Here is a 27,292-nt window from a genome sequence, read left to right as displayed (position 1 = left end):
TGTTATTGGTATCATGTGCAGTTTGCATGACTATCATGCAGCTGGTTCTTGTTGGACTTCCGACATAAATGTGGTCATGGTGTAAATGCGCAATGGAACGGCTCATGACACAAGAGCAGAAACACTTTATAAATACATGTGGGGGCGGCAGATTCATACGGATCGTGCATCAGTAATCTGGTGCCCCCTGCACACTCCACAGGCAAAGTGCAGATAACAACTTCATTTGATAAATGTGGCCCCAATATATAAGATTGAGGTCTAAAGGGCAGCGCAGTGGCTCAGTGGTTAGCACTACAGCCTTGCAGCACGGTGGCTCAGTGGTTAGCACTACAGCCTTGCAGCACGGTGGCTCAGTGGTTAGCACTACAGCCTTGCAGCACGGTGGCTCAGTGGTTAGCACTACAGCCTTGCAGCACGGTGGCTCAGTGGTTAGCACTACAGCCTTGCAGCACGGTGGCTCAGTGGTTAGCACTGCAGCCTTGCAGATCTGGGGTCCTGGGTTCAAGTCCCACCCAGGTCAACATCTGCATAGTGTTTGTATGTCCTCTGTGTGTGGGTTTCCTCCAAGTCCTCCAGTTTCCTCCCATGCTCCGAAAACATACTGGTAGGTTGATTAGATTGTGAGCCTCATTGGGGACAGAGACTGATTTGGCGGCTCTGTGCAGCGCTGCGTAATCTGTGTGCACTATATAAATAAAGAATTATTATTATTATTATAAATGTTTTGCTTTAATTTTTTGATCCTTTTTTCTTTAGATGAACCTTCATGAGTCTTTTGTAGACGTGAACCGGAGCTCCGTGCAGGAATTCATCCTCTCCAGTCCCTCCGTCTTTGAGCTCCAGATTGTCTTTTTCGTGAGTTTTCTCGCCTTCTACCTCCTGACACTGCTGGGCAATGCTCTGATCCTGGTGGTGGTCCGGCTGGACGTGGGTCTCCACACTCCCATGTACCTGTTCCTGAGTCACCTGTCCTTGCTGGATATCTGTTACTCCTCGGTGACGGTCCCTAAGCTGCTGGATATCCTCTCGTCGGATGAGCGCAGGATCTCCTTCTATGGCTGCATCGCTCAGATGTACTTCTTCCATGTCCTGGGGAGCTCGGAGATGTTCCTCCTGGCCGCCATGGCTTATGATCGCTTTGTGGCCATATGTAACCCCTTGCGATACGCAGTCCTCATGCGGAAGGTGGTCTTCGTACCTTTGGCCGGTTGCGCCTGGTTCGGGGGTTTCGCCCATTCCACGTTCCACACCGGCTTCCTCCTGAGACTTTCCTTCTGTGGACCCAATCAGCTGGATAACTTCTTCTGCGACGCCACGCCGCTCCTGAAACTGTCGTGCTCAGACACAAGGGTGGATGAGATCCTGCTGATCGCCACGCCGGGGGTCCTGGGGCCCACATGCTTCACCCTCATCCTGATCTCCTACAGCCGCATAGTGAGGAGCATCCTGAGGATCAGCTCCCGCGAGGGCCGGCACAAGTCCTTCTCCACCTGCGCCTCACATATCATAGTGGTCTCCATCTTCTACGGGACGGGGATCATTGTGTACGTGCAGCCCATGTCCATCTACGCGTCAGCAAACCAATTCATCACCGTGTTCTACGCCGTGATCACGCCCATGATCAACCCCCTCATCTACACTCTAAGGAACAAGGAGGTCAAGGGGGCCCTACGGAAACTAATGATACCCCCTAAGACACCCCAGATAAAGAGCAGCAGAATAAGCAGCATCTTCTAATGCTCCAGTCACATCCAAAGCTGTAACATATACTGCATTCACCTCCAAAGCTGCTGATACAATTCCATTTCTGTGTTATACTCTTATCACATGTAAAGCTGCAGGCTAGCAGAGAACTCAGCTCCCACAATGCACTGCAATTCAATAATTGGTCTATACATTGTATAATAAGATCTAACTATTGGTTATTAAATGTCATTATAAATTAGAATTATTATAAAATTATTATCAATTTTATATTTTAAATAAAAAATCTAAAATAGAATAAAAGGGAATTATTTAAAAATAAAATGTAGTAAAGAGTCTTATTATATATTATTATTATTGCACTGATGTTACTGTGTGGACCACGGACCCCCTGATACTGATGGAGACCCCCTTCCGCTTCAGATAAGATCCACTGATCCCATTGGAAGAAGAACCCAAAAGTCGCCGTGTAGGAATCCAATTCTTTGGTCAACGAGGGGTTAATTATTTCCAGTTATTTTGTACTTCTTGGAGTCAGTGAGCGCAGCTCTGGAGGACACATACTTAATGCTGCCGGCTGGTGTATACAATGTAGTAACAGGACTAATCCTAGCAGGTCACATGACCGGCTGTCTCCACCACCGACGGTTCTCACCCAACTTTCCTAAACCCTTAAATGGAAAAGCTGAGTGATCTACAAGCTGTCACCCTTCCAGGATAAGTGGAAAACACAGAACCTTATTAAAACAATGGATCGGGTCTCTAAAACTTTATTCAGGGGTCAGAGGTCACAACGCGTTTCAGGCATAAGTCACATGGACAAGTGTCATTCAGATCCTCAGTTCTCCCCCTATTGGATTATTCGCGGGGGTGCATTGTTGTTTACATTCGGTAAATGTTTAGGCCTAATCTCTGCTGGGGGTTTGTTACAATGTTACAGGATGGTTTCTAGACAAGAGAGAAACACAGAAGAACAGCAACAGCAAAGGAGGAAGAGACATAGCACCCAGGATAAGACAGGGGGGTATACAATGTATCAGGGCATTACTGAGGGGGGGTGAAGATGTCTGACACAATGTATCCGGCTCCTCCCAGCAGGTTGTCGGGCCGGAGGCGGGCGTGCTGGCACTGGCCCTGGCGAGCCTCCCCATGGGGTGTGAAATCACAGCTGCTGGCCCTAAAAACAAGATGTTACAGATGAATGTGATATCCCTGGTCACATGGTCTGTGCAGGGGACATAGGACTGGATGGTGTCTACCTCCCATCTATAGGGGGCAGGAGGGGCTAACCCCGGGAGTCACAGGTCACAACCTTTACATTCCGGGTACAGATCAATCCTCTATACTGAAAAGCAAAATCAGAGGACTGGGCCCCGCCCCACTGGAAACGCCCCTTTCAATCTGAGCCCCGCCCCCTGATTTATAACCCCAAACATGTGGAAATATTAATAATGTGATGCTTGTACCTGTTTAATGGGATGACCTGAGCCCCAATGCTGTAAGAACCTGAGCTCCGTCTGACATCAACATTAACAAACTGACCTGAAAATCAAGAAGCGATAAATAACAATTTTGTTATATTCTCATTAGAGGAAACCGTCAGCAGGAGTCATACTGACTGCAGCCAGTGCTATGTACTGTCCCTGGAGAGATGTGTAATCAGACCTCACACTGCTGTGCTCTGTGCTCTCTGCAGCCAGTGTTATGTAATGTCCCTGGAGAGATGTGTAATCAGACCTCACACTGCTGTGCTCTGTGCTCTCTGCAGCCAGTGTTATGTATTGTCCCTGGAGAGATGTGTAATCAGACCTCACACTGCTGTGCTCTGTGCTCTCTGCAGCCAGTGTTATGTACTGTCCCTGGAGAGATGTGTAATCAGACCTCACACTGCTGTGCTCTGTGCTCTCTGCAGCCAGTGTTATGTATTGTCCCTGGAGAGATGTGTAATCAGACCTCACACTGCTGTGCTCTGTGCTCTCTGCAGCCAGTGCTATGTATTATCCCTGGAGAGATGTGTGATCAGACCTCACACTGCTGTGCTCTGTGCTCTCTGCAGCCAGTGTTATATACCGTCCCTGGAGAGATGTGTAATCAGTCCTCACACTGCTGTGCTCTGTGCTCTCTGCAGCCAGTGTTTTGTATTGTCCCTAGAGAGATGTGTAATCAGAACTCACACTGCTGTGCTCTGTGCTCTCTGCAGCCAGTGTTATGTATTATCCCTGGAGAGATGTGTAATCAGACCTCACACTGCTGTGCTCTGTGCTCTCTGCAGCCAGTGTTATGTATTGTCCCTGGAGAGATGTGTAATCAGACCTCACACTGCTGTGCTCTGTGCTCTCTGCAGCCAGTGCTATGTATTATCCCTGGAGAGATGTGTGATCAGACCTCACACTGCTGTGCTCTGTGCTCTCTGCAGCCAGTGTTATATACCGTCCCTGGAGAGATGTGTAATCAGTCCTCACACTGCTGTGCTCTGTGCTCTCTGCAGCCAGTGTTTTGTATTGTCCCTGGAGAGATGTGTAATCAGAACTCACACTGCTGTGCTCTGTGCTCTGTGCAGCCAGTGTTATGTATTATCCCTGGAGAGATGTGTAATCAGACCTCACACTGCTGTGCTCTGTGCTCTGTGCAGCCAGTGTTATGTATTGTCCCTGGAGAGATGTGTAATCAGACCTCACACTGCTGTGCTCTGTGCTCTGTGCAGCCAGTGCTATGTATTGTCCCTGGAGAGATATGTAATCAGACATCACACTGCTGTGCTCTGTGCTCTCTGCAGCCAGTGTTATGTATTGTCCCTGGAGAGACGAGTAATCAGACCTCACACTGCTGTCCTCTGTGCTCTCTGCAGCCAGTGTTATGTATTGTCCCTGGAGAGATGTGTAATCAGACCTCACACTGCTGTGCTCTGTGCTCTCTGCAGCCAGTGTTATGTATTTTCCCTGGAGAGATGTGTAATAATACCTCACACTGCTGGGCAGCCAGTGTTATGTATTGTCCCTGGAGAGATGTGTAATCAGACCTCACACTGCTGTGCTCTGTGCTCTCTGCATCTAGTGTTATGTATTGTCCATGGGGAGATGTGTAATCAGACCTCACACTGCTGTGCTCTGTGCTCTCTGCAGCCAGTGTTATGTATTGTCCCTGGAGAGATGTGTAATCAGACCTCACACTGCTATGCTCTGTGCTCTGTGCAGCCAGTGTTATGTATTGTCCCTGGAGAGATGTGTAATCAGACCTCACACTGCTGTGCTCTGTGCAGCCAGTGCTATGTATTGTCCCTGGAGAGATATGTAATCAGACATCACACTGCTGTGCTCTGTGCTCTCTGCAGCCAGTGTTATGTATTGTCCCTGGAGAGACGAGTAATCAGACCTCACACTGCTGTCCTCTGTGCTCTCTGCAGCCAGTGTTATGTATTGTCCCTGGAGAGATATGTAATCAGACATCACACTGCTGTGCTCTGTGCTCTCTGCAGCCAGTGTTATGTATTGTCCCTGGAGAGATGTGTAATCAGACCTCACACTGCTGTGCTCTGTGCTCTCTGCAGCCAGTGTTATGTATTGTCCCTGGAGAGACGAGTAATCAGACCTCACACTGCTGTGCTCTGTGCTCTCTGCAGCTAGTGTTATGTATTGTCCCTGGAGAGATGTGTAATCAGACCTCACACTGCTGTGCTCTGTGCTCTCTGCAGCCAGTGTTATGTATTGTCCCTGGAGAGGTGTGTAATCAGACCTCACACTGCTGTGCTCTGTGCTCTCTGCAGCCAGTGTTATGTATTGTCCCTGGAGAGATGTGTAATCAGACCTCACACTGTTGTGCTCTGTGCAGCCAGTGTTATGTATTGTCCCTGGAGAGATGTGTAATCAGACCTCACACTGCTGTGCTCTGTGCTCTCTGCATCCAGTGTTATGTATTGTCCCTGGAGAGATGTGTAATCAGACCTCACACTGCTGTGCTCTGTGCAGCCAGTGTTATATAATGTGCCTGGAGAGATGTGTAATCAGACCTCACACTGCTGTGCTCTGTGCTCTCTGCAGCCAGTGTTATGTACTGTCTCTGGAGAGATGTGTAATCAGACCTCACACTGCTGTGCTCTGTGCTCCCTGCAGCCAGTGTTATGTATTGTCCCTGGAGAGATGTGTAATCAGACCTCACACTGCTGTGCTCTGTGCTCTCAGCAGCCAGTGTTATGTATTGTCCCTGGAGAGATGTGTAATCAGACCTCACACTGCTGTGCTCTGTGCTCTCTGCAGCCAGTGTTATGTATTGTCCCTGGAGAGACGAGTAATCAGACCTCACACTGCTGTGCTCTGTGCTCTCTGCAGCCAGTGTTATGTATTGTCCCTGGAGAGATGTGTAATCAGACCTCACACTGCTGTGCTCTGTGCTCTCTGCAGCCAGTGTTATGTATTGTCCCTGGAGAGGTGTGTAATCAGACCTCACACTGCTGTGCTCTGTGCTCTCTGCAGCCAGTGTTATGTATTGTCCCTGGAGAGATGTGTAATCAGACCTCACACTGTTGTGCTCTGTGCAGCCAGTGTTATGTATTGTCCCTGGAGAGATGTGTAATCAGACCTCACACTGCTGTGCTCTGTGCTCTCTGCATCCAGTGTTATGTATTGTCCCTGGAGAGATGTGTAATCAGACCTCACACTGCTGTGCTCTGTGCTCTGTGCAGCCAGTGTTATATAATGTGCCTGGAGAGATGTGTATGCTGTTAGTAGCAGCAGGACTGTGATATATGGATTTATATTCCAGGATTGCACTGTGGGTGTCCTCACACTGCTGTGCTTTTGAATTAGCTACAATCCTGGAACATAAATCCATATTTCACACAGAAGTATGGTTACAAATCTCTTGGACAATACATAACACTGGCTGCAGAGAGCACAGAGCACAGCAGTGTGAGGTCTGATTACACATCTCTCCAGGGACAATACATAACACTGGCTGCAGAGAGTACAGAGCACAGCAGTGTGAGGTCTGATTACACATCTCTCCAGGGACAATACATAACACTGGCTGCAGAGTGCACAGAGCACAGCAGTGTGAGGTCTGATTACACATCTCTCCAGGGACAATACATAACACTGGCTGCAGAGAGTACAGAGCACAGCAGTGTGAGGTCTGATTACACATCTCTCCAGGGACAATACATAACACTGGCTGCAGAGAGCACAGAGCACAGCAGTGTGAGGACACGCCCCCAGTGCGCTCGGAGAAGCTACAATCCTGGAACAAAATAACCTGTTCCCATGTATCTTCCTCTCCATCCATCACCTGCTTGGCCCCTCCTTTCTGCCCCTTTACTCCTCCCATCACCTGTGTGTATTTTGGGTACCACTTACCGATGACCCCGCTGGTGTGATTCCCCGCTGAGTACGTGTTGTCTATGTAGAAGGACGGGTGCAGTGAGTTCCCGCTGAGGGAGATGGTGACGTTGGCCCCGACATCCAGGGGAAAGGTCAGCCGTTTCTGGTTTGTTTTCCGAATTCTACAAAAAAACCCACAAATCATAAATCTTCAGACAGTAAAACAAAAGACCAGCAGGGGGCAGAGCGAGGCGTGAGCAGACACCCTGTCCATCCAGTCTGTCCGCTATCCCACTGCAGTACCACATGCAGCCTGTGGACAGGGGTGGCGCTGTCCATGGAATGAGATACTGACCCCGGGCTGTCAATGGCTGCCGTCCAGGCGTAGGTGTCGCTGCGCTGCCCCTGTGTGACGCTTATATTGTCTGCGCTGACATCAACCTTCAGCTTCTCCATCTTATTCTCCAGACCAAACCGGACAAATCCTGCTCCGTCCTCGCTCAGCTGCCCGTTCACCGCAACGCCTGGGGAGAAGACGGGGGGAGAGAGGTCACCATCACCTGCCCCCTTATAGTCAGGGGATAAGCGGCGCCGGGGGATCAGTGTCTCCTGTCTATATACAGATTCAGAGGAGGAGGTGACAGCGCACCCTCTACAGCAGTGATGGCAAACCTTTTAGAGACCGAGTGCCCAAACTACAACAAAGACCCGCTTATTTATCGCAAAGTGCCAACACAGAAATGTAATTAGTGATTTATACTCCCTTCTCTGTCACAGCTTTCATTGATACCAGCCCCTGAGGACACCAATAAAGCAGAAAATAGTCTCAGGTAGAGCTGTCACTTTAAAATAGCTCCGTGCACAGCAAGTCCTGGGCTGTCTGGGACTGCAGGAAGATACCTGGAGTCATCTCTGGTGATGGCCTGAGTGCCCACAGAAAGGACTCCGAGTGCCACCTCGGGCACCAGCGCCATAGGTTAGCCATCACTGCTCTACAGTAACACTGCTTCCCCAGAATGTGCTGGGTACCCCTCCTCCTTCTAATTTGTGGGTGCTAGGGATTCCCCTACAATGTGTGAGTGCTGGGGATCCCCCCGGAATGTGTGAGTGCTGGGTAACCCCCCTCCCCCCAGCAATGTGTGGGTGCTGGGGATCCTTGCAGAATTTGTGAGTGTTGGGTACCCTTCCCCCCCTGTAATGTGTGACTGCTGGGAATCCCCCTGGAATGTGTGAGTGCTGGGTAACCCCCCTCCCCCCTACAATGTGCGAGTGCTGGGTATCCCCCTGGAATGTGAGTGGTGCAGGTCCCCCTGCAATATGTGAGTGCTGGGGATCCCACACATTCTCACTTACCGGTCTTGTCATTGTTATACAAGTTGACTGTAACATTCTGGGCCTCGGTGATTCTGAAGCAGATTCTTTCCAGGTCTCCCGGATTCCCTAATAAAACCTGGAAAGTCTCACAAACTGGAGGAAAAAGAGGGCAAAAGAAAAGTCACATGTGCAGCTTCCCCACTGGGGGGCAGTGTTTGGGGGCAGAGCCTGAATATATAGAACTGTTCTGTCTAGAATGTTCTGAGCGGCCAACCAAAGACAACCTGCAAAGCCTCAGGAAACTGCCAAAAGTTATTCCATAATGTAAACAAAATGACTTAACCCTTAGGTTACAAACCGACGGACACATAAATGATGCACATGGTAGAGACCTATGCTCGCTACGTGGTGGTGGTACCCTGCAGTCTTACAACGGGGAATAATTATAGTCATATGGATCCTGGAAATGTAAAGATAGGACACTTGATTGAGGAGCGCAGCGGGGGGATCATTCCCATTAGGTTTCTTTGACAAGAACTTCAGGACTAAATTTAGTTAGGGCGAGTATATTACACATGGATGCCCCTCCTCCTTGTATGTAATCTTCAGTAATAGTTGTATATACAGACATAATAGAACTTACACTGCTCCGCTAGCCCCACGTCCATGATGAGCTCTACAACAGAGAAGGAGAGAGAAGATGACAACGGCGTCCACATTGAGAAACACCTCCTCCAGGTCCTGAGGCTTCATTCTCTTCCTGGTCCTAAGGCTACACTGTACTCCTGGTCCTGAAGCCCTCCTCCTGGTCCTGAAGCCCCTCCTCCTGGTCCTGAAGCCCCTCCTCCTGGTCCTGAGGCTTCACCCTACTCCTGGTCCGGAGACCCCAACCTCCTCCTTATCCTGAGGTTCCACCCTCTTCCTTTACCTGAGTCTCCACCCTACTCCTATTCCTGAGGCTCCACCCTATTCCTATTCCTGAGGCTCCACCCTACTCCTATTCCTGAGGCTCCACCCTCCTCCTATTCCTAAGGCTCCACCCTCCTCCTATTCCTGAGTCTCCACCCTACTCCTATTCCTGAGGCTCCACCCTACTCCTATTCCTGAGGCTCCACCCTACTCCTATTCCTGAGGCTCCACCCTACTCCTATTCCTGAGGCTCCACCCTACTCCTATTCCTGAGGCTCCACCCTACTCCTATTCCTGAGGCTCCACCCTACTCCTATTCCTGAGGCTCCACCCTACTCCTAGTCCTGAGGCTCCACCCTACTCCTAGTCCTGAGGCTCCACCCTACTCCTAGTCCTGAGGCTCCACCCTACTCCTAGTCCTGAGGCTCCACCCTACTCCTAATCCTGAGGCTCCACCCTACTCCTGGTCCTGAGGCTCCACCCTACTCCTAGTCCTGAGGCTCCACCCTACTCCTAGTCCTGAGGCTCCACCCTACTCCTAGTCCTGAGGCTCCATCCTACTCCTGGTCCTGAGGCTCCACCCTCCTCCTAGTCCTGAGGCTCCACCCTACTCCTAGTCCTGAGGCTCCACCCTACTCCTGGTCCTGAGGCTCCACCCTCCTCCTAGTCCTGAGGCTCCACCCTACTCCTAGTCCTGAGGCTCCATCCTACTCCTAGTCCTGAGGCTCCACCCTCCTCCTAGTCCTGAGGCTCCATCCTACTCCTAGTCCTGAGGCTCCACCCTACTCCTAATCCTGAGGCTCCACCCTACTCCTAGTCCTGAGGCTCCATCCTACTCCTAGTCCTGAGGCTCCACCCTCCTCCTAGTCCTGAGGCTCCACCCTACTCCTAGTCCTGAGGCTCCACCCTACTCCTGGTCCTGAGGCTCCACCCTCCTCCTAGTCCTGAGGCTCCACCCTACTCCTAGTCCTGAGGCTCCATCCTACTCCTAGTCCTGAGGCTCCACCCTCCTCCTAGTCCTGAGGCTCCATCCTACTCCTAGTCCTGAGGCTCCACCCTACTCCTAGTCCTGAGGCTCCACCCTACTCCTAATCCTGAGGCTCCACCCTACTCCTGGTCCTGAGGCTTCACCCTCCCCCTGATCCTAATGCCCCAACCTCCTCCTTATCCTGAGACTCCACCCTTTTCCAATCCTGTGGCTCCACCCTCCTTCCGGTCAATACTGGCTGAATATGGGCAATATGGGAATGATACTGTCCCCACAGGAGTTGTATGGAGGGCACCAGGGGGTATTATACATCCCCCACAGATGAGAACTATCACTGTGTGGTGGTATTGAGGCACTGGGTGAGGTTAATGGGGACATAGATGGGGATGTTCTGACCCACTTCTGCACCCTGAGCTCTGGGCCCCCAGTGGATTAGATCCGGCCGTGGTCCTGTCCTGCAGGTTACCATGAAGCCCTTATACCAGGAGGTCACCTATGGGCTCCTCACCGCTCTTTAATTGTAGATCTGAAATGAAAAATTATTGTGTGACACCTACAAAAATGTCAAAATAGATGAGTAGAGGAGTAAGGGGGGTGTAGGTGGGTGTAGGTGGGTGGGGGTGGGGGTACACACCTGACTCCATATCATAGTGTCCTGGGGAGAGGAAACACACAATTACATGGAGGTCATCACACATGCAGGAGATCTCATGCTACAAGAACCTGACTCTATGGGCAGGGTACGGCACATGGCGGTATTATATATAGTGTGTGCGCACAGTATGGCGGTATTATATATAGCGTGGGGCACAGTATGGCAGTAGTATTAGCTCTGCTAGTATGGCGGTATTATATATAGCGTGGGGCACAGTATGGCGGTATTATATATAGCGTGGGGCACATGGCGGTATTATATATAGCGTGGGGCACAGTATGGCGGTATTATATATAGCGTGGGGCACAGTATGGCGCTAGTATTAGCTCTGCTAGTATGGCGGTATTATATATAGCGTGGGGTACAGTATGGCGCTAGTATTAGCTCTGCTAGTATGGCGGTATTATATATAGCGTGGGGCACATGGCGGTATTATATATAGCGTGGGGCACAGTATGGCGGTATTATATATAGCGTGGGGCACAGTATGGCGCTAGTATTAGCTCTGCTAGTATGGCGGTATTATATATAGCGTGGGGCACATGGCGGTATTATATATAGCGTGGGGTACAGTATGGCGGTATTATATATAGCGTGGGGCACAGTATGGCAGTATTATATATAGCATGGGGCACAGTATGGCAGTAGTATTAGCTCTGCTAGTATGGCGGTATTATATATAGCGTGGGGCACAGTATGGCGCTAGTATTAGCTCTGCTAGTATGGCAGTATTATATATAGCGTGGGCCACATGGCGGTATTATATATAGCGTGGGGCACAGTATGGCGGTATTATATATAGCGTGGGGCACAGTATGGCGCTAGTATTAGCTCTGCTAGTATGGCGGTATTATATATAGCGTGGGGCACATGGCGGTATTATATATAGCGTGGGGCACAGTATGGCGGTATTATATATAGTGTGGGGCACAGTATGGCGCTAGTATTAGCTCTGCTAGTATGGTGGTATTATTTATAGCGTGGGGGCACAGTATGGCGCTAGTATTATGGATGTTCATGTGGTATAATATGGCAGTGTTGGTAGTATGTGCACATTGCACTGCCGGCTTTAGATTACAGTCTGGCGGTATTATGTCACACTGTAGGTCAATATGTGTGGACGTGCATGAGCTGATGATAACAATCATTTGTGCAGAGTGGGGCAGTATTATTACAGGACACGTACGTTGCCATTATTAGTCTATGGCAGTTATGCTGGCACATTGTGGGGGTAGTATATGGCTCAGTATGGCGGTATTACTTATACTGCTGCCACTTGCTTTATGCTGAGATTATTTTGCCAATTATCAATTCAATAGAAACTGGAAAAAGAAAAAAAAAGAAAAGAATGTGCAGCTCTTACCGTAATAGTGGGAGTCGAGGGCTGTGAAATAATTGTATATTGTTAGTCACACAATGGATCAGCGCCTACATGATGTGTACAGTATGAGCTGCACATCTAGACGTCTACACATCTCCTGCTCCGCTGAGGCTGGGTTTCTTCACCTCGTGCCCCACCTCCAGCCCCGCCCATGCTTAGTTCTCCAACAATATGTATCCCTGCAGCAGGGAGGGGGAGGAGCATGACATCAATCATATTTCTATGCATACAAAAGTTCTAATTATTTACTCCAATTGGACCCAGGAGCCCCTCCCACTTTACTGCGCTATAGAGGGGCGACAGATCAGTACAGAGAGATATCAATACATACCAGAAGACGTGTAGTCATAATCTGCAAACAAAAATAAAACTCAGGTCACACAAGGCAACAAACTTGTCCTGGAGCTGTGCATCTGCTGCATCAATAATGGAAACCATCAGCAAGCAGGCGAGCGCAAGGTGAGACTCGGCACAAGCTTAGCCAGGAACAGCGCCACCCTCTGTGTAGAGGTCAGGTTGGGTTACTGCAGCCCCCATTCACTTTAATGTTATAGGGTGCAATGTGGCCTCTCATTCGGCTGGGAGGGGGTTCCCAGGATAATAATTAGGATCCGTATCACAATCCTGGGATCCTCGTTATTCAGTGATGACTTTAAGTAATAAATTTGACATAAAACCAGGAGTGATGAGGAGAGGAAGATGAGAGACGTACCATCAGCTGCATCCAGTCCTGCAATATAAAATACAAGCTATGAGCGGGGGAGGGGACCAGGACCGCGACACTGTAATCCTCTCACATATAATCACCAGATCACAGTTATGGCCACAGCCACCACTGGGGGGCGCTCCCTGAGCATGATCATTATGTTCAAAGGAGGATGTATATGTCTTATGGTAGGAGCTCCCCCCAGTGGTGGCAGCCGGCGTATCTAATATATTACTGCATGGAGGGAGAAGAAAGAAAAGGATTGAAGGAAAGAGAAAAACGGAACGGAGAGAACATGAGGGGAGGAGCGATGAGAGGAGGCCAGGTGAGGAGAGAAGAGGATGGATGAGAGGAGGCCAGGTGAGGAGAGAAGAGGAGAGATGAGAGGAGGCCAGGTGAGGAGAGAAGAGAGGAGGCCAGGTGAGGAGAGAAGAGGAGGGATGAGAGGAGGCCAGGTGAGGAGAGAAGAGGATGGATGAGAGGAGGCCAGGTGAGGAGAGAAGAGGAGAGATGAGAGGAGGCCAGGTGAGGAGAGAAGAGAGGAGGCCAGGTGAGGAGAGAAGAGGAGGGATGAGAGGAGGCCAGGTGAGGAGAGAAGAGGAGGGATGAGAGGAGGCCAGGTGAGGAGAGAAGAGGAGGGATGAGAGGAGGCCAGGTGAGGAGAGAAGAGGAGCGATGAGAGGAGGCCAGGTGAGGAGAGAAGAGGATGGATGAGAGGAGGCCAGGTGAGGAGAGAAGAGGAGGGATGAGAGGAGGCCAGGTGAGGAGAGAAGAGGGGAGGGATGAGAGGAGGCCAGGTGAGGAGAGAAGAGGGGAGGGATGAGAGGAGGCCAGGTGAGGAGAGATGAGGCCAGGTGAGGAGAGAAGAGGAGGGATGAGAGGAGGCCAGGTGAGGAGAGAAGAGGAGGGATGAGAGGAGGCCAGGTGAGGAGAGAGGAGGCCAGGTGAGGAGAGAGGAGGCCAGGTGAGGAGAGATGAGGCCAGGTGAGGAGAGATGAGGCCAGGTGAGGAGAGATGAGGCCAGGTGAGGAGAGATGAGGCCAGGTGAGGAGAGAAGAGATGAGGCCAGGTGAGGAGAGAAGAGATGAGGCCAGGTGAGGAGAGAAGAGATGAGGCCAGGTGAGGAGAGAAGAGGAGGGATGAGAGGAGGCCAGGTGAGGAGAGAAGAGGAGGGATGAGAGGAGGCCAGGTGAGGAGAGAAGAGGAGGGATGAGAGGAGGCCAGGTGAGGAGAGAAGAGGAGGGATGAGAGGAGGCCAGGTGAGGAGAGAATAGGAGGGATGAGAGGAGGCCAGGTGAGGAGAGAAGAGGAGGGATGAGAGGAGGCCAGGTGAGGAGAGAAGAGGCCAGGTGAGGAGAGATGAGGCCAGGTGAGGAGAGATGAGGCCAGGTGAGGAGAGATGAGGCCAGGTGAGGAGAGATGAGGCCAGGTGAGGAGAGAAGAGGAGGGATGAGAGGAGGCCAGGTGAGGAGAGATGAGGCCAGGTGAGGAGAGAAGAGATGAGGCCAGGTGAGGAGAGAAGAGATGAGGCCAGGTGAGGAGAGAAGAGATGAGGCCAGGTGAGGAGAGGAGAGATGAGGCCAGGTGAGGAGAGGAGAGATGAGGCCAGGTGAGGAGAGGAGAGATGAGGCCAGGTGAGGAGAGATGAGGCCAGGTGAGGAGAGATGAGGCCAGGTGAGGAGAGAAGAGGAGGGATGAGAGGAGGCCAGGTGAGGAGAGAAGAGGAGGGATGAGAGGAGGCCAGGTGAGGAGAGAAGAGGAGGGATGAGAGGAGGCCAGGTGAGGAGAGAAGAGGAGGGATGAGAGGAGGCCAGGTGAGGAGAGAGGAGGCCAGGGGAGGAGAGAGGAGGCCAGGTGAGGAGAGAGGAGGCCAGGTGAGGAGAGAGGAGGCCAGGTGAGGAGAGAGGAGGCCAGGTGAGGAGAGAGGAGGCCAGGTGAGGAGAGATGAGGCCAGGTGAGGAGAGAAGAGGAGGGATGAGAGAAGACCAGGTGAGGAGAGATGAGGAGAGATGAGGTCAGGTAAGGAGAGGCCATGTTAGTGGAGGAGAACGAAGGGAGGCAAGAGGATGGGATAGAGGATGATGGAGAGGAAGTAAGATACCTGACCCCTACCTGTTGGAGTTTGCTCGGATTATACACTCACCCTCTTCGCTCGGTTTATTAGCCACCAGCTCGTCTGATTTCTGCTCCTCCGGGGGAGTCACTACCATTGAGGTTAATGGTGTCACAAAATTGTATTTCAGGGATAAGTTCAGAGCCTTCTCTGTTATGTGACGTCTCTCTTCACCTTCAGCTGAGATTCTACAGATAAGACAATGGTATCTGTTACTTCTGCACACAGACCTCCACCTCCGGCTCCTCCTCTTTGTATCCCAGGAACTTATTGCAACAATGTATCAAATGTATAAGATCATTGTGTCTCCAAGGAAACAGACGACACACAAACCTGCTGTAGTCTGATCGAGGAGTCAGGGGTGTGGAAGTCGGTCACATAAAGCCCTGGGTCTTAGATAAGATCCTGGAGATACCTGACAGCAAGATATCTATTTATTACCGCCCCCACAGGAGAAAAGAGGTATTACACAATGGCCTGGAGGTATAATGTACAGGTGCACCAGGCCCCTCACAAGCGGAACATGCTTTAGGTGCTAGATTTACATATAACGGGGTGTGTGGGAATGGGTTCATGTGACAACAAACATACTGCAGTAACATAAGTATAGATGTCTCCGTACTGTTGGGTCAGCAGCTGCTCGATGGTCAGATAAGCCCACAGCCTCTCGGTGAAGTTTTCGAATATGTAACGCTGCTCCCTGGACACCTCGTCCTCCTCCCGGACCTCGGCCTCCACAGTCACGGAGAACGGCTGCAAAAGCTTCAGAAAAAAGACAAAACATTCAGGTCACTTCCGGAATCTTCTCTATGGACTTGTATACAAGTAATTATCCTTCCAGAACCAGAGCCCAAGCCGGAGAAGTAAAACTAAGACTATCGAGTGTTATGTAGCAGATTTGCTGGATTCCCATTGGTTTCCTTTGGGGTCTGGTCTGAGGTATTCTATACATTTTGGGGTCTGGTCTGAGATGTTCATTATATCTGAGGTTCTAGGATTTCTTCACTGATTTTAGGGTCTTCTGTCCTTATCATTGTAGGTCTCTGGTTTGGGGTCTTTCTTCATTTTGGAGTCAGGTCTGGGGTCTTCATAATTTAAAGGTCTTATCTGGGATCTTCATAATGGGATTTCTACTCTCCAGTCACTCGTAGCTCTATAATTTCCCACCTTAGTGTATAGCACCTGATATAACCCTGCATCTCCCAGGATGCACTGCAGCAGACAATGACCAGGATAGACCTGCACCATTAGACCCCCTGGAGCAGCCCCCCCCCCCCCTGCACCTACTGATACCTACGCCCTGTGCTTTGACCTCTGCAGTGAGGGTCTCCGCGCTGTTATTGGCTATCCGGCCGGCTACAATGATTTCCGACCCCTGGTAATAATGCTTGAAGCTGCTCCGAGTCACAAAATCCACAGAATTCTCCAGGTACTGCAGCTCCACGTCCAGGAGCATTGGGTTCGCCACCTCATTGTAGAAGCCCTGGAAGACACGGGAGAGTGAGAGTTATGGTGCTTGTAGTCCAAGGACTATGAGGAGGCCCGGTTCACGCTAATATTATCCCATATTTTCTGAATTCCCATTAGGAAGCAAGGTGGATAGATGGGAAGAGGATGGTGGAGGAGCCGACAGAACCATAAACCTCCCTTCCCTTGCAGAACCACCTGGTGCTCTACAAACCAGCCAGATCTGTCCCCCAGGGCCATGTCCCCAAATCTCCCCAAAACTCAGATCACACGAGGCCGATCACCTGTAACTGCAGCGCAGAGTCCGAGTCCTCGTATATGCGACGTGCCAAACCTCCATTTTCCAAAGCCAATTTTTCCAAAAAGTTGTAGTCCACTCCGCTACCGAATCCCAGGCAGTACAAGGCGGCCTGCCCTTCCAGCGAGCGCTTCACATTGTCTATGATCTTCTTGTGGTCAGTGGTACCTGCGGAATTGCATTAAGGGTTAATGAGGAAGACGGTGGTCATTTCATGTCCGCTCTATTGTCAAGAGATAGACAAGGGTGACCCGAAGAACATGGCGACAACTTACTGTAGACTCCAGAACCAAGGACTTGTGAGGGAGGAGGGTGCAGGGGGGCAGTGGACATAACAGGGGTCATCTTAGGGAGTAGTGGACACGATGGGAGTCATTCTAGATAGGACTGAGGTGTGCAGGGGTGTGATAGGGGTCATTCCAGACAGTATTGATGGATACGGTGGACCCTGATATGGGCTGATCTCTGGGCTCCTGCCAGGTACAATATGGCAGCAGAACCAATTCTTTAGGGATGTAAAATAGTACTAAAATAGTAAATGAAGGTGGATCCTGTAGCATTACCCCCGGTTATGAGCCACCACTCACCTGATGTGGGTTCCCCATCGGAGAGGAATAATATCATGGAGGCGCTGGTGGCGGGCAGAGAGTTATTGATGGTGGCATTTGTCAGCATTTTCACTGCGCTAAGCAAAGCCTTATTGATGTCCGTCCCTGCAGAACAATATGATAAAGGGTTAATTCAAAGCTGTGATCCCCTAAAACAGTGGTGGCGAACCTATGGCACGGGTGCCAGAGGAGGCACTCAGAGCCCTCTATATGGGCACCCTTGCCATAACCCCAGGGTAGAGTTTGCCAGACAGGACTCAAGTCCTCCTGCAATCACAGGCAGCCCAGGACCCTAGAAGGAAGCTACAATGATGATCCAAACTTTTTCTCCTTCTTTCTCCTGTATTGGTGTCCTCAGGTGCCTATACAATTTAAACCTGTGAAAAAGCAGGGAGTAATAAGTCACTGCTTAAATTGTTGCATTGGCACTTTGCAAAAAATATATGTGGGTTTTGGTTGTAGTTTGGGCACTCGGTGTCTAAAAGGTTCACCATCACTGCCCTAAAACATGAGCCCTGACGTGGTCCCTGCCCCTTTCATGCATCGTGACGTTGTACTTTTACCTCCTCTTGCAGACATCTTTTTCACAAACTCCTTGGCCTTCTGGATGTTCTCCGGGGAGGCTCTGACCAGACTCTTCTTCCAGTGATCGACTTTATCATCAAATATGAGAATCCCCAGGAAATCCTCCGGCGGCATCTCCTCCAGGATCTTGGTGAAAGCCTCGTAGGTCTAATGATAGAGGTGGTAATGTCCAGGTAGAGACGTGGGGGGGGGGGGGGGGGAAGAAGCCCCGGGGCAGTCACTCCGGGATTGTTACCTGCTTGATCTTGTTCCCATACATGGAGCCGCTGTGGTCGATGACAAACAGCACATTTTTCGGAAGGCGCTTAAGGTTGGATGGAGCAAAGTAATGAACAAAGTATCCATTGACAATCTGTGAGACACAACGGAAGAGAAACAAACATCATGTAACTGTGAGGATTCATCATGTAATTGTAACGACTTATCATAAGACGAACAACAAATTGTAACAAATGGTCAAGGAACTCAATGTGGTTCAATGTGACTGTAACGACTTATCATGTAGCTCCAATAACTCAATGTGACTGTAACGACTTATCATGTAGCTCCAATAACTCAATGTGACTGTAACGACTTATCATGTAGCTCCAATAACTCAATGTGACTGTAACGACTTATCATGTAGCTCCAATAACTCAATGTGACTGTAACGACTTATCATGTAGCTCCAATAACTCAATGTGACTGTAACGACTTATCATGTAGCTCCAATAACTCAATGTGACTGTAACGACTTATCATGTAGCTCCAATAACTCAATGTGACTGTAACGACTTATCATGTAGCTCCAATAACTCATTGTGAATGTATGAACCCGTCAGTGTAATGTCTTGTATCTACCATGACTTATCATCTTACTGTAATGATTGCGCTTATACAAATGCTGTAACTACACATCATATAAGTGTAATGACTCTACATGTATATGGAAGGTCTCCACCAATCACCTGCACTTTCCCCGCAGAAGCTTCTCTCCTGACATCATACGTTATCTTTAAGTCTCCGTCCAGGACACTGTCAGGACACTCCGGGCACCGGCGCTGCTGCTCCAGGGACGGCTGAAATTCTATATGAGCCTGAAAATAAGAGGAAATGTTGTCCAATAAATTGCACTCTCCCCTCCTGTATTATCTCTCCTGCACTCTCCCCTCCTGTATTATCTCTCCTGCACTCTCCCCTCCTGTATTATCTCTCCTGCACTCTCCCCTCCTGTATTATCTCTCCTGCACTCTCCCCTCCTGTATTATCTCTCCTGCACTCTCCCCCCTGTATTATCTCTCCTGCACTCTCCCCTCCTGTATTATCTCTCCTGCACTCTCCCCCCTGTATTATCTCTCCTGCACTCTTCCCTCCTGTATTATCTCTCCTGCACTCTCCCCTCCTGTATTATCTCTCCTGCACTCCTTCTCCTGTATTATCTCTCCTGCACTCTCCCCCCTGTATTATCTCTCCTGCACTCTCCCCTCCTGTATTATCTCTCCTGCACTCTCCCCTCCTGTATTATCTCTCCTGCACTCTCCCCTCCTGTATTATCTCTCCTGCACTCTCCCTCCTGTATTATCTCTCCTGCACTCTCCCTCCTGTATTATCTCTCCTGCACTCTCCCTCCTGTATTATCTCTCCTGCACTCTCCCCCCTGTATTATCTCTCCTGCACTCTCCCCCCTGTATTATCTCTCCTGCACTATCCCCCCTGTATTATCTCTCCTGCACTCTCCCTCCTGTATTATCTCTCCTGCACTCTCCCTCCTGTATTATCTCTCCTGCACTCTCCCTCCTGTATTATCTCTCCTGCACTCTCCCTCCTGTATTATCTCTCCTGCACTCTCCCTCCTGTATTATCTCTCCTGCACTCTCCCTCCTGTATTATATCTCTCCTGCACTCTCCCTCCTGTATTATATCTCTCCTGCACTCTCCCTCCTGTATTATCTCTCCTGCACTCTCCCTCCTGTATTATCTCTTCAGCACTCTCCCCCCTGTATTATCTCTCCTGCACTCTTCCCTCCTGTATTATCTCTCCTGCACTCTCCCCTCCTGTATTATCTCTCCTGCACTCTCCCTCCTGTATTATCTCTTCTGCACTCTCCCCTCCTGTATTATCTCTCCTGCACTCTCCCCTCCTGTATTATCTCTCCTGCACTCTCCCTCCTGTATTATCTCTCCTGCACTCTTCCCTCCTGTATTATCTCTCCTGCACTCTCCCCTCCTGTATTATCTCTCCTGCACTCTCCCTCCTGTATTATCTCTTCTGCACTCTCCCCCCTGTATTATCTCTCCTGCACTCTCCCCTCCTGTATTATCTCTCCTGCACTCTCCCTCCTGTATTATCTCTCCTGCACTCTCCCCTCCTGTATTATATCTCTCCTGCACTCTCCCTCCTGTATTATCTCTCCTGCACTCTCCCTCCTGTATTATCTCTTCAGCACTCTCCCCCCTGTATTATCTCTCCTGCACTCTTCCCTCCTGTATTATCTCTCCTGCACTCTCCCCTCCTGTATTATCTCTCCTGCACTCTCCCTCCTGTATTATCTCTTCTGCACTCTCCCCCCTGTATTATCTCTCCTGCACTCTCCCCTCCTGTATTATCTCTCCTGCACTCTCCCTCCTGTATTATCTCTTCTGCACTCTCCCCCCTGTATTATCTCTCCTGCACTCTCCCTCCTGTATTATATCTCTCCTGCACTCTCCCTCCTGTATTATCTCTCCTGCACTCTCCCTCCTGTATTATCTCTCCTGCACTCTCCCCTCCTGTATTATCTCTCCTGCACTCTCCCCTCCTGTATTATCTCTCCTGCACTCTCCCCTCCTGTATTATCTCTCCTGCACTCTTCCCTCCTGTATTATCTCTTCTGCACTCTCCCTCCTGTATTATCTCTTCTGCACTCTCCCCCCTGTATTATCTCTCCTGCACTCTCCCTCCTGTATTATCTCTTCTGCACTCTCCCCTCCTGTATTATCTCTCCTGCACTCTCCCCCCTGTATTATCTCTCCTGCACTCTCCCTCCTGTATTATCTCTCCTGCACTCTCCCCTCCTGTATTATCTCTCCTGCACTCTCCCTCCTGTATTATCTCTCCTGCACTCTCCCTCCTGTATTATCTCTCCTGCACTCTCCCCTCCTGTATTATCTCTCCTGCACTCTCCCTCCTGTATTATCTCTCCTGCACTCTCCCTCCTGTATTATCTCTCCTGCACTCTCCTCCCTGTATTATCTCTCCTGCACTCTCCCCTCCTGTATTATCTCTCCTGCACTCTCCCCTCCTGTATTATCTCTCCTGCACTCTCCCTCCTGTATTATCTCTCCTGCACTCTCCCTCCTGTATTATCTCTCCTGCACTCTCCCTCCTGTATTATCTCTCCTGCACTCTCCCTCCTGTATTATCTCTCCTGCACTCTCCCCTCCTGTATTATCTCTCCTGCACTCTCCCTCCTGTATTATCTCTCCTGCACTCTCCCTCCTGTATTATCTCTCCTGCACTCTCCTCCCTGTATTATCTCTCCTGCACTCTCCCCTCCTGTATTATCTCTCCTGCACTCTCCCTCCTGTATTATCTCTCCTGCACTCTCCCCTCCTGTATTATCTCTCCTGCACTCTCCCCTCCTGTATTATCTCTCCTGCACTCTCTCGGTATTCACCATTTACCCTCTACCTGACATCCAGCACCAACGAAAGGACCAGACTCCGCCCACTTATGAGTCTTCCTCCACTACGTGGTCATGTGACCTTTGATCTATTCATCTTTCTCCTTCAACCTGACCTGCTAATGAGGGTTCATAGGGGAATCCCTATGGTGAGACTGCAGGGAAGTTCTTCTTGACTTTCTTCCTATGATAAGATTTTGCTGTTACCTTATTTTCTGTGCGGTTTGTTCTGACCACATTAGAGAGCTCATTGGTCATAAATGTTCCGACCGTCTCCAGAAAGCTAATTCCTTGTGGTTCCACGATATCCACGGTGATCTGCAAGACATTGATATGTAATCCGTGCAGCTCCGGCTCTCGATCCTGGAGGCACTAGATGCAGATACATACCTGGAAGTTCTCCACCAGCTCCTTGGGTCGGATTCTTAGGTATAATTCATATTTCCCCAGCTGTCGCTTCAGTAACTCCTCATAGACCAGCTTGAACGTGGCTGTAGAAGATGGTCCCACATTCGCAGAGATCTTAAAATTCTCCATTTTCCGTCCAGTAGATCTGTAAAAAGATCATCCGTGAGTCCTCAGGACAGGACTCGCAGGAAGCGAGGGGCAGCAATAAACCACTCACAAGACAACATAACACCATAGAGCAGATACCAGGACTCCATCCATAAGACAACATGGAGCAGACCCCAACGACTGCATGGACTAGACAACGTCACCATATAGCACCATGACCCCATGGCCCAGACAACTTGCAGCCATGGAGCAGACACCATAACACAATGGACTAGACAACATACCATTATTAAGCAGACACCATGACCAAAAATCCATCAGGCAATATGCCACCATGTAGTGGACACCATGACTCTACTATAGACCTTACATCAGACCACCATAGACGGGACAAGGACATGGATCAGACAACATGTCACCAAGGAGCAGACACCATGACCCCATTGACAGCAAGCCATAATACCATGGACAACACCATGACCCCATGGACTAGACAACAAGCCATAATACCCTGGACCACAGCATGACACCATGGACTAGACAGCATGTCACCATGGAGCAGACACCATGACCCCATGGACTAGACAGCAAGCCATAATACCATGGACCACAGCATGACCCCATGGACTAGACAACATGTCACCATGGAGCAGACACCAGGACTCTAAATAGACCTTACACCAGGCCACCATAGACAGGACAAGGACATGGATCAGACAACATGTCACCATGGAGCAGACACCATGACCCCATGGACAAGACAACATGTCACCATGGACTAGACAACATGACCCCATGGACATTTGGGGTCTTTGAGATCGGAGACAAGGCCTGGAGATCTCATTCCCCTTGGATTATTGGGGTCTGTTAGGGTAACGGTAAGATCACGGCCCTGGAGGCCCAACCTTTGCACCCTCCTTCTTCCTAGAAATACTTTTCTAAGTTTCTGGTCCATGATGCGTAGCGCCCCCCGGTGATACATACTGGACCAGGCCGGCGCTCTGACCCCGGGACACGGCTTTCTGATATTTTTTCTTCGCCTCAGCTTTTTCTTTGATAATCCCAAGATTTGTAACATTGTCAATGATCCTATAGGGACAGAAGCTGAGTATTAGATACACTGTATCACTCAATGAGTATTAGATACACCACATCACCCAAAGACATAAAGCCCCCGACCCCCCACTCAGAATCCTGGAAGATTCCTACCACTCACATGGTGAAGTTGGTGATGAAGGCCGTCTTTGGCAGTTCCATTTCGAAGATAACTTCTTGGGAAGAATTTAACACGTTCTGGATGACGGTGGTGACTGAGGTCCGGGCAAAGCGGGACGAGACCCTGCTGTGTATGTGCACGCTGTGGACCACCATCTTCTGCAAGAGGAAAATGATTATGTCCCAGCGCTCGCGGCTCCTGACAATCTCTGCATAGAATTACTCCACAGCCCCTGATGATCTGCGCAGCTATGGGGGGTGCGGACACTTACCGTACACAGCGTGTGACACAATTGTGATGAGTCGCAGTAATAAATAGTCAAAACTCCAATTAAGCAGTAACAAGCACTGCGACCCCAATGTACTGTGTGACCCCAGTGTAGTGTGTGACCCCAGTGCAGTGTGTGCACTAGTGAAGTATATTACCCCAGTGCTTTGTGTGACCCCAGTGTAGTGTGTGACCTCAGTGCAGTGTGTGACCCCAGTGTAGTGTGTGACCCCAGTGTAATGTGTGACCCCAGCGTAGTGTGTGACCCCAGCGTAGTGTACGACCCCAGCGTAGTGTGTGACCGCAGCGTAGTTTGTGACCCCAGCGCAGTGTGTGACCCCAGCGTAGTGTGTGACCCCAGCGCAGTGTGTGACCCCAGCGTAGTGTGTGACCCCAGCGCAGTGTGTGACCCCAGCGTAGTGTGTGACCCCAGCGTAGTGTGCGACCCCAGCGTAGTGTGTGACCCCAGCGTAGTGTGTGACCCCAGTGTAGTGTGTGACCCCAGTGTAGTGTGTGACCCCAGCGTAGTGTGTGACCCCAGCGTAGTGTGTGACCCCACGTAGTGTGTGACCCCAGTGTAGTGTGTGACCCCAGTGTAGTGTGTGACCCCAGCGTAGTGTGTGACGTCAGTATAGTGTGTGACCCCAGTGTAATGTATGACCGCAGCGTAGTGTGTGACCCCAGCGTAGTGTGTGACCCCACGTAGTGTGTGACCCCAGCGTAGTGTGTGACCCCAGCGTAGTGTGTGACCCCAGCGTAGTGTGTGACCCCAGCGTAGTGTGTGACCCCAGTGTAGTGTGTGACCCCAGCGTAGTGTACGACCCCAGCGTAGTGTGTGACCCCACATAGTGTGTGACCCCACGTAGTGTGTGACCCCAGCGAAGTGTGTGACCTCAGTGTAGTGTACGACCCCAGAATAGTGTGTGACTCCAGTATATTGTGTGACTCCAGTGTAGTGTGTGACCCCAGTGCAGTATCTGACCCCAGTGCAGTATCTGACCCCAGTGCAGTATGTCCCCCCAGAGAGCTCCAGTCTTTGTGTGTACATATAGATACACAATGGATATTACTGACCGTTCCCCCGTGACATGACGGCAGAAGACACAGGATGACCAGGGCTGCTCCCAGCAGACTCCAGCAGTGCAGAGCCCCCATGTCCGCTCCTTCTCCAATCACTTTCTAGATTAATGGGTAACTCGCTGCTCTGGAAGTTTGGGCAGAAACAAACAGGAAAGTCAAACATTTGTGTCCTAAATAGGGATTCTGCAACCTGGGGGTCACGTGGGGTCCAAATCTCAGCTGCTCCAGCCTGAAGGGTCAATACCTGCAGCCTCTTGTGTTTGCTCACATGTGACACATCCTCTCAGAGCTGCGGATACAAAGTTACCCCCCAAGGCCCCTCCTCAGGGGGCAATAACACCCCTCTGCTACCCACACAACATTACAGGAAGGGATCTTCTGAATTGGTTCATACCCCAAGTCATGTCACAAGACGTCTCAAACATCACAAGGAGATTCCCTCCAGACGGGGGCGCTAGAGGAACAGATCTGTTCATATCATTATCAGTAAGCTCAGCCCAGAGAGGATGTTATTCCACATATAACAGCTGGATGATGTGCTGTACACATAAATGATAAATAATACATGGTTCCTCATGGGCGGGGCTTCTTTCTGCCCCTTGGCTCTGATTGCACTAATCTAAACTGCCTGGGATTGGCTGGAGGATACAGTTCCATAAGCCTCTCATAAAACAAAAGGGGACTGTGTACACAATGTAATAACTGGATAATTAGCAGAGGACTATAATACAAGACTCCCCAAGGGCTTATTACTTCATAGCATTTTTCTAATCTGCACTACCTAGAAGGAACTGGGTGAGAGCCTCCTCAGGGGCAGGGCTTGTTACTTCATAGTATTACTATCTGCATTACCTAGAATGTATTGGATGTGAAGATCCTCAGGGGCAGGGCTTGTTACTTCATAGCATTATTATTTGCACTACCTAGAATGTACTTTGTGTGAACGTCCTAAGAGGCAGGGCTTGTTACATCACACCATTATTCTCATATGCACTACCAAGAATGTATTAGGTATGAACATCCTCAGGGGCAGGGTTTGTTAATTTATATCATTTTTTTTCCACTGCACTACCTAGAACATGCATTATTCTCATATGCACTGCCTAGAAGGTACTGGGTGTGAGAATCCTCTTGGGCAGGGCTTACTACTTCATAGCAGTATCATCTGCACTACCAATTATGTACTGGGTGTGAACGTCCTCAGAGAGAGCGATTGTTAATTCATAGCATTATTCTCCCCATGGACTACCTCGCCTGTATTGGGAGTGGACACCCTCAGGGGCAGGGCTTATTACTTCATAGCATTATTCTCTACCTAGAACATATGGAGTGAGCATCCGCAGGGGCAGGGCTTGTTACTTCCCAGAATCATTCTTACCTGCACTAACTACATGTAGTGGGTGTGAGCTTCATCAGGGGAAGGGCTTGGTACTCCATATACATATACACTACCTATAATCAGGGTCAGCTTCAGGTTTCAGTATGCCGCTGGGCGACAGAGCCTCAGTGGGCCCCTTTGCAGTGAACTCACATGGCATTAATAATTCTGAAACTAAAGCAGGCTCCTGTTCTGTAAAATATCCCATAATTAATCATACCAAACAGCCCTCCTCCCCCCATGCATTCCTTATTTTGCCCCCCCCCAAGCAGCCCTGGGTTCCATAATTTGCCTGGTGCTGGCCCTGCCTAGAATGTACTGGATGATGGAACCCTCAAAGGCTTATTAGTTCATAACTGCACTAACTAGAATGTATTGAGTGAAAGCATCCTCAGGGGCAGGGTTTATTATTTCAGAGTTTAATAATATGCACTACCTAGAATGTACTGCGTATAAGCATCCTCAGGGGAGGGCTTGCTACTTCAAAGCATTATTCTTACCTGCATTAACTAGAATGTCTTGGGTTTGAGCATCCTCAGGGGCAGGGCCTCGTACTTTATAGCATTATTTTCATTTGCACTATTTGGAATGTGCTGGAGCACACGGCTCCCAATAAGCATCTTGTGAAGCGCATGTACATGAATGATGAGCTCTGGGCATGAACCATTGTGTGAGACTCCATGGTTCATTGATCGATCTGAACTGTGACTCTTCAGGGGTAGGTCTTGTTACTTCATAGCTTCTTTCTCATCTGTACTATTGGGGATATACTGAAATATAAGGCCCAAAGCCTCTGATAAAGCTAAGAGACTGTGTGGCAGATTTACTTACCCGGTCCATTCGCGATCCAGCGCCGCGTTCTCTGCGGTGGAATCGGGTCTTCCGGCGATTCACTAAGGTAGTTCCTCCGACGTCTACAAGGTGTTGCTGCTGCGTTGCTGGGTGCAGGTAAGTGCGTTCCAGCGACACTTTTTTTTTTTTTAAAAAATGCGGCAGTTTCTCGGGATCCATCGGGTTTTCGTTCGGCCACGTACCCCCCCCCCCATTTCTGTGGTGTGCATGCCAGCACCGATGCGCCACAGTCCGATCCCCTGCGCCAAAAACCCGGGGCAATTCAGGGAAAATCGGCGCAAATTGGAAATATTTGGGTA

The 27,292-nt window shown here is 49.9% G+C and overlaps 2 protein-coding genes across 3 annotated transcripts; one reads left to right on the top strand and one right to left on the bottom strand.

Moving 5' to 3' along the window:
• Positions 1-759: 759 nt before the first annotated feature.
• On the top strand, positions 760-1,740 carry LOC140104630 (olfactory receptor 4E2-like). The gene has a single exon (XM_072128248.1). The coding sequence runs from the start codon at positions 760-762 to the stop codon at positions 1,738-1,740; it is 981 nt and encodes a 326-aa protein (XP_071984349.1).
• Positions 1,741-2,461: 721 nt separating this feature from the next.
• On the bottom strand, positions 2,462-24,914 carry LOC140103840 (inter-alpha-trypsin inhibitor heavy chain H3-like). 2 transcript variants are annotated; one of them, XM_072127098.1, is made up of 24 exons: positions 24,758-24,913; positions 23,417-23,574; positions 23,185-23,289; positions 22,075-22,237; positions 21,892-22,002; positions 18,991-19,119; positions 18,279-18,395; positions 18,022-18,190; positions 17,438-17,563; positions 16,837-17,018; positions 16,383-16,568; positions 15,708-15,847; positions 15,116-15,273; positions 12,979-12,996; positions 12,598-12,618; positions 12,249-12,269; positions 10,865-10,885; positions 10,739-10,756; positions 8,977-9,009; positions 8,373-8,486; positions 7,375-7,543; positions 7,056-7,201; positions 3,174-3,249; positions 2,462-2,884 (listed from the first exon to the last, which is right to left on the bottom strand). In XM_072127098.1, exons 1-24 carry the CDS (start codon positions 24,836-24,838, stop codon positions 2,752-2,754), a joined length of 2,595 nt encoding a protein of 864 aa, XP_071983199.1. In that variant the 5' UTR covers positions 24,839-24,913; the 3' UTR covers positions 2,462-2,751. The 2 variants fall into 2 exon arrangements, with proteins under 2 accessions (XP_071983199.1, XP_071983200.1); XM_072127099.1 differs by lacking the exons at positions 10,739-10,756; positions 10,865-10,885; positions 12,249-12,269 and having other exon boundaries at positions 24,758-24,914.
• Between the last annotated feature and the right edge of the window lie 2,378 nt (positions 24,915-27,292).

The sequence above is a fragment of the Engystomops pustulosus genome, chromosome 10 (genome assembly GCF_040894005.1).
Source record: "Engystomops pustulosus chromosome 10, aEngPut4.maternal, whole genome shotgun sequence".
NCBI lineage: Eukaryota > Metazoa > Chordata > Amphibia > Anura > Leptodactylidae > Engystomops > Engystomops pustulosus.
Note: the sequence above shows the minus strand (reverse complement) of the source record. Positions and strands in the feature narration are given on the sequence as shown.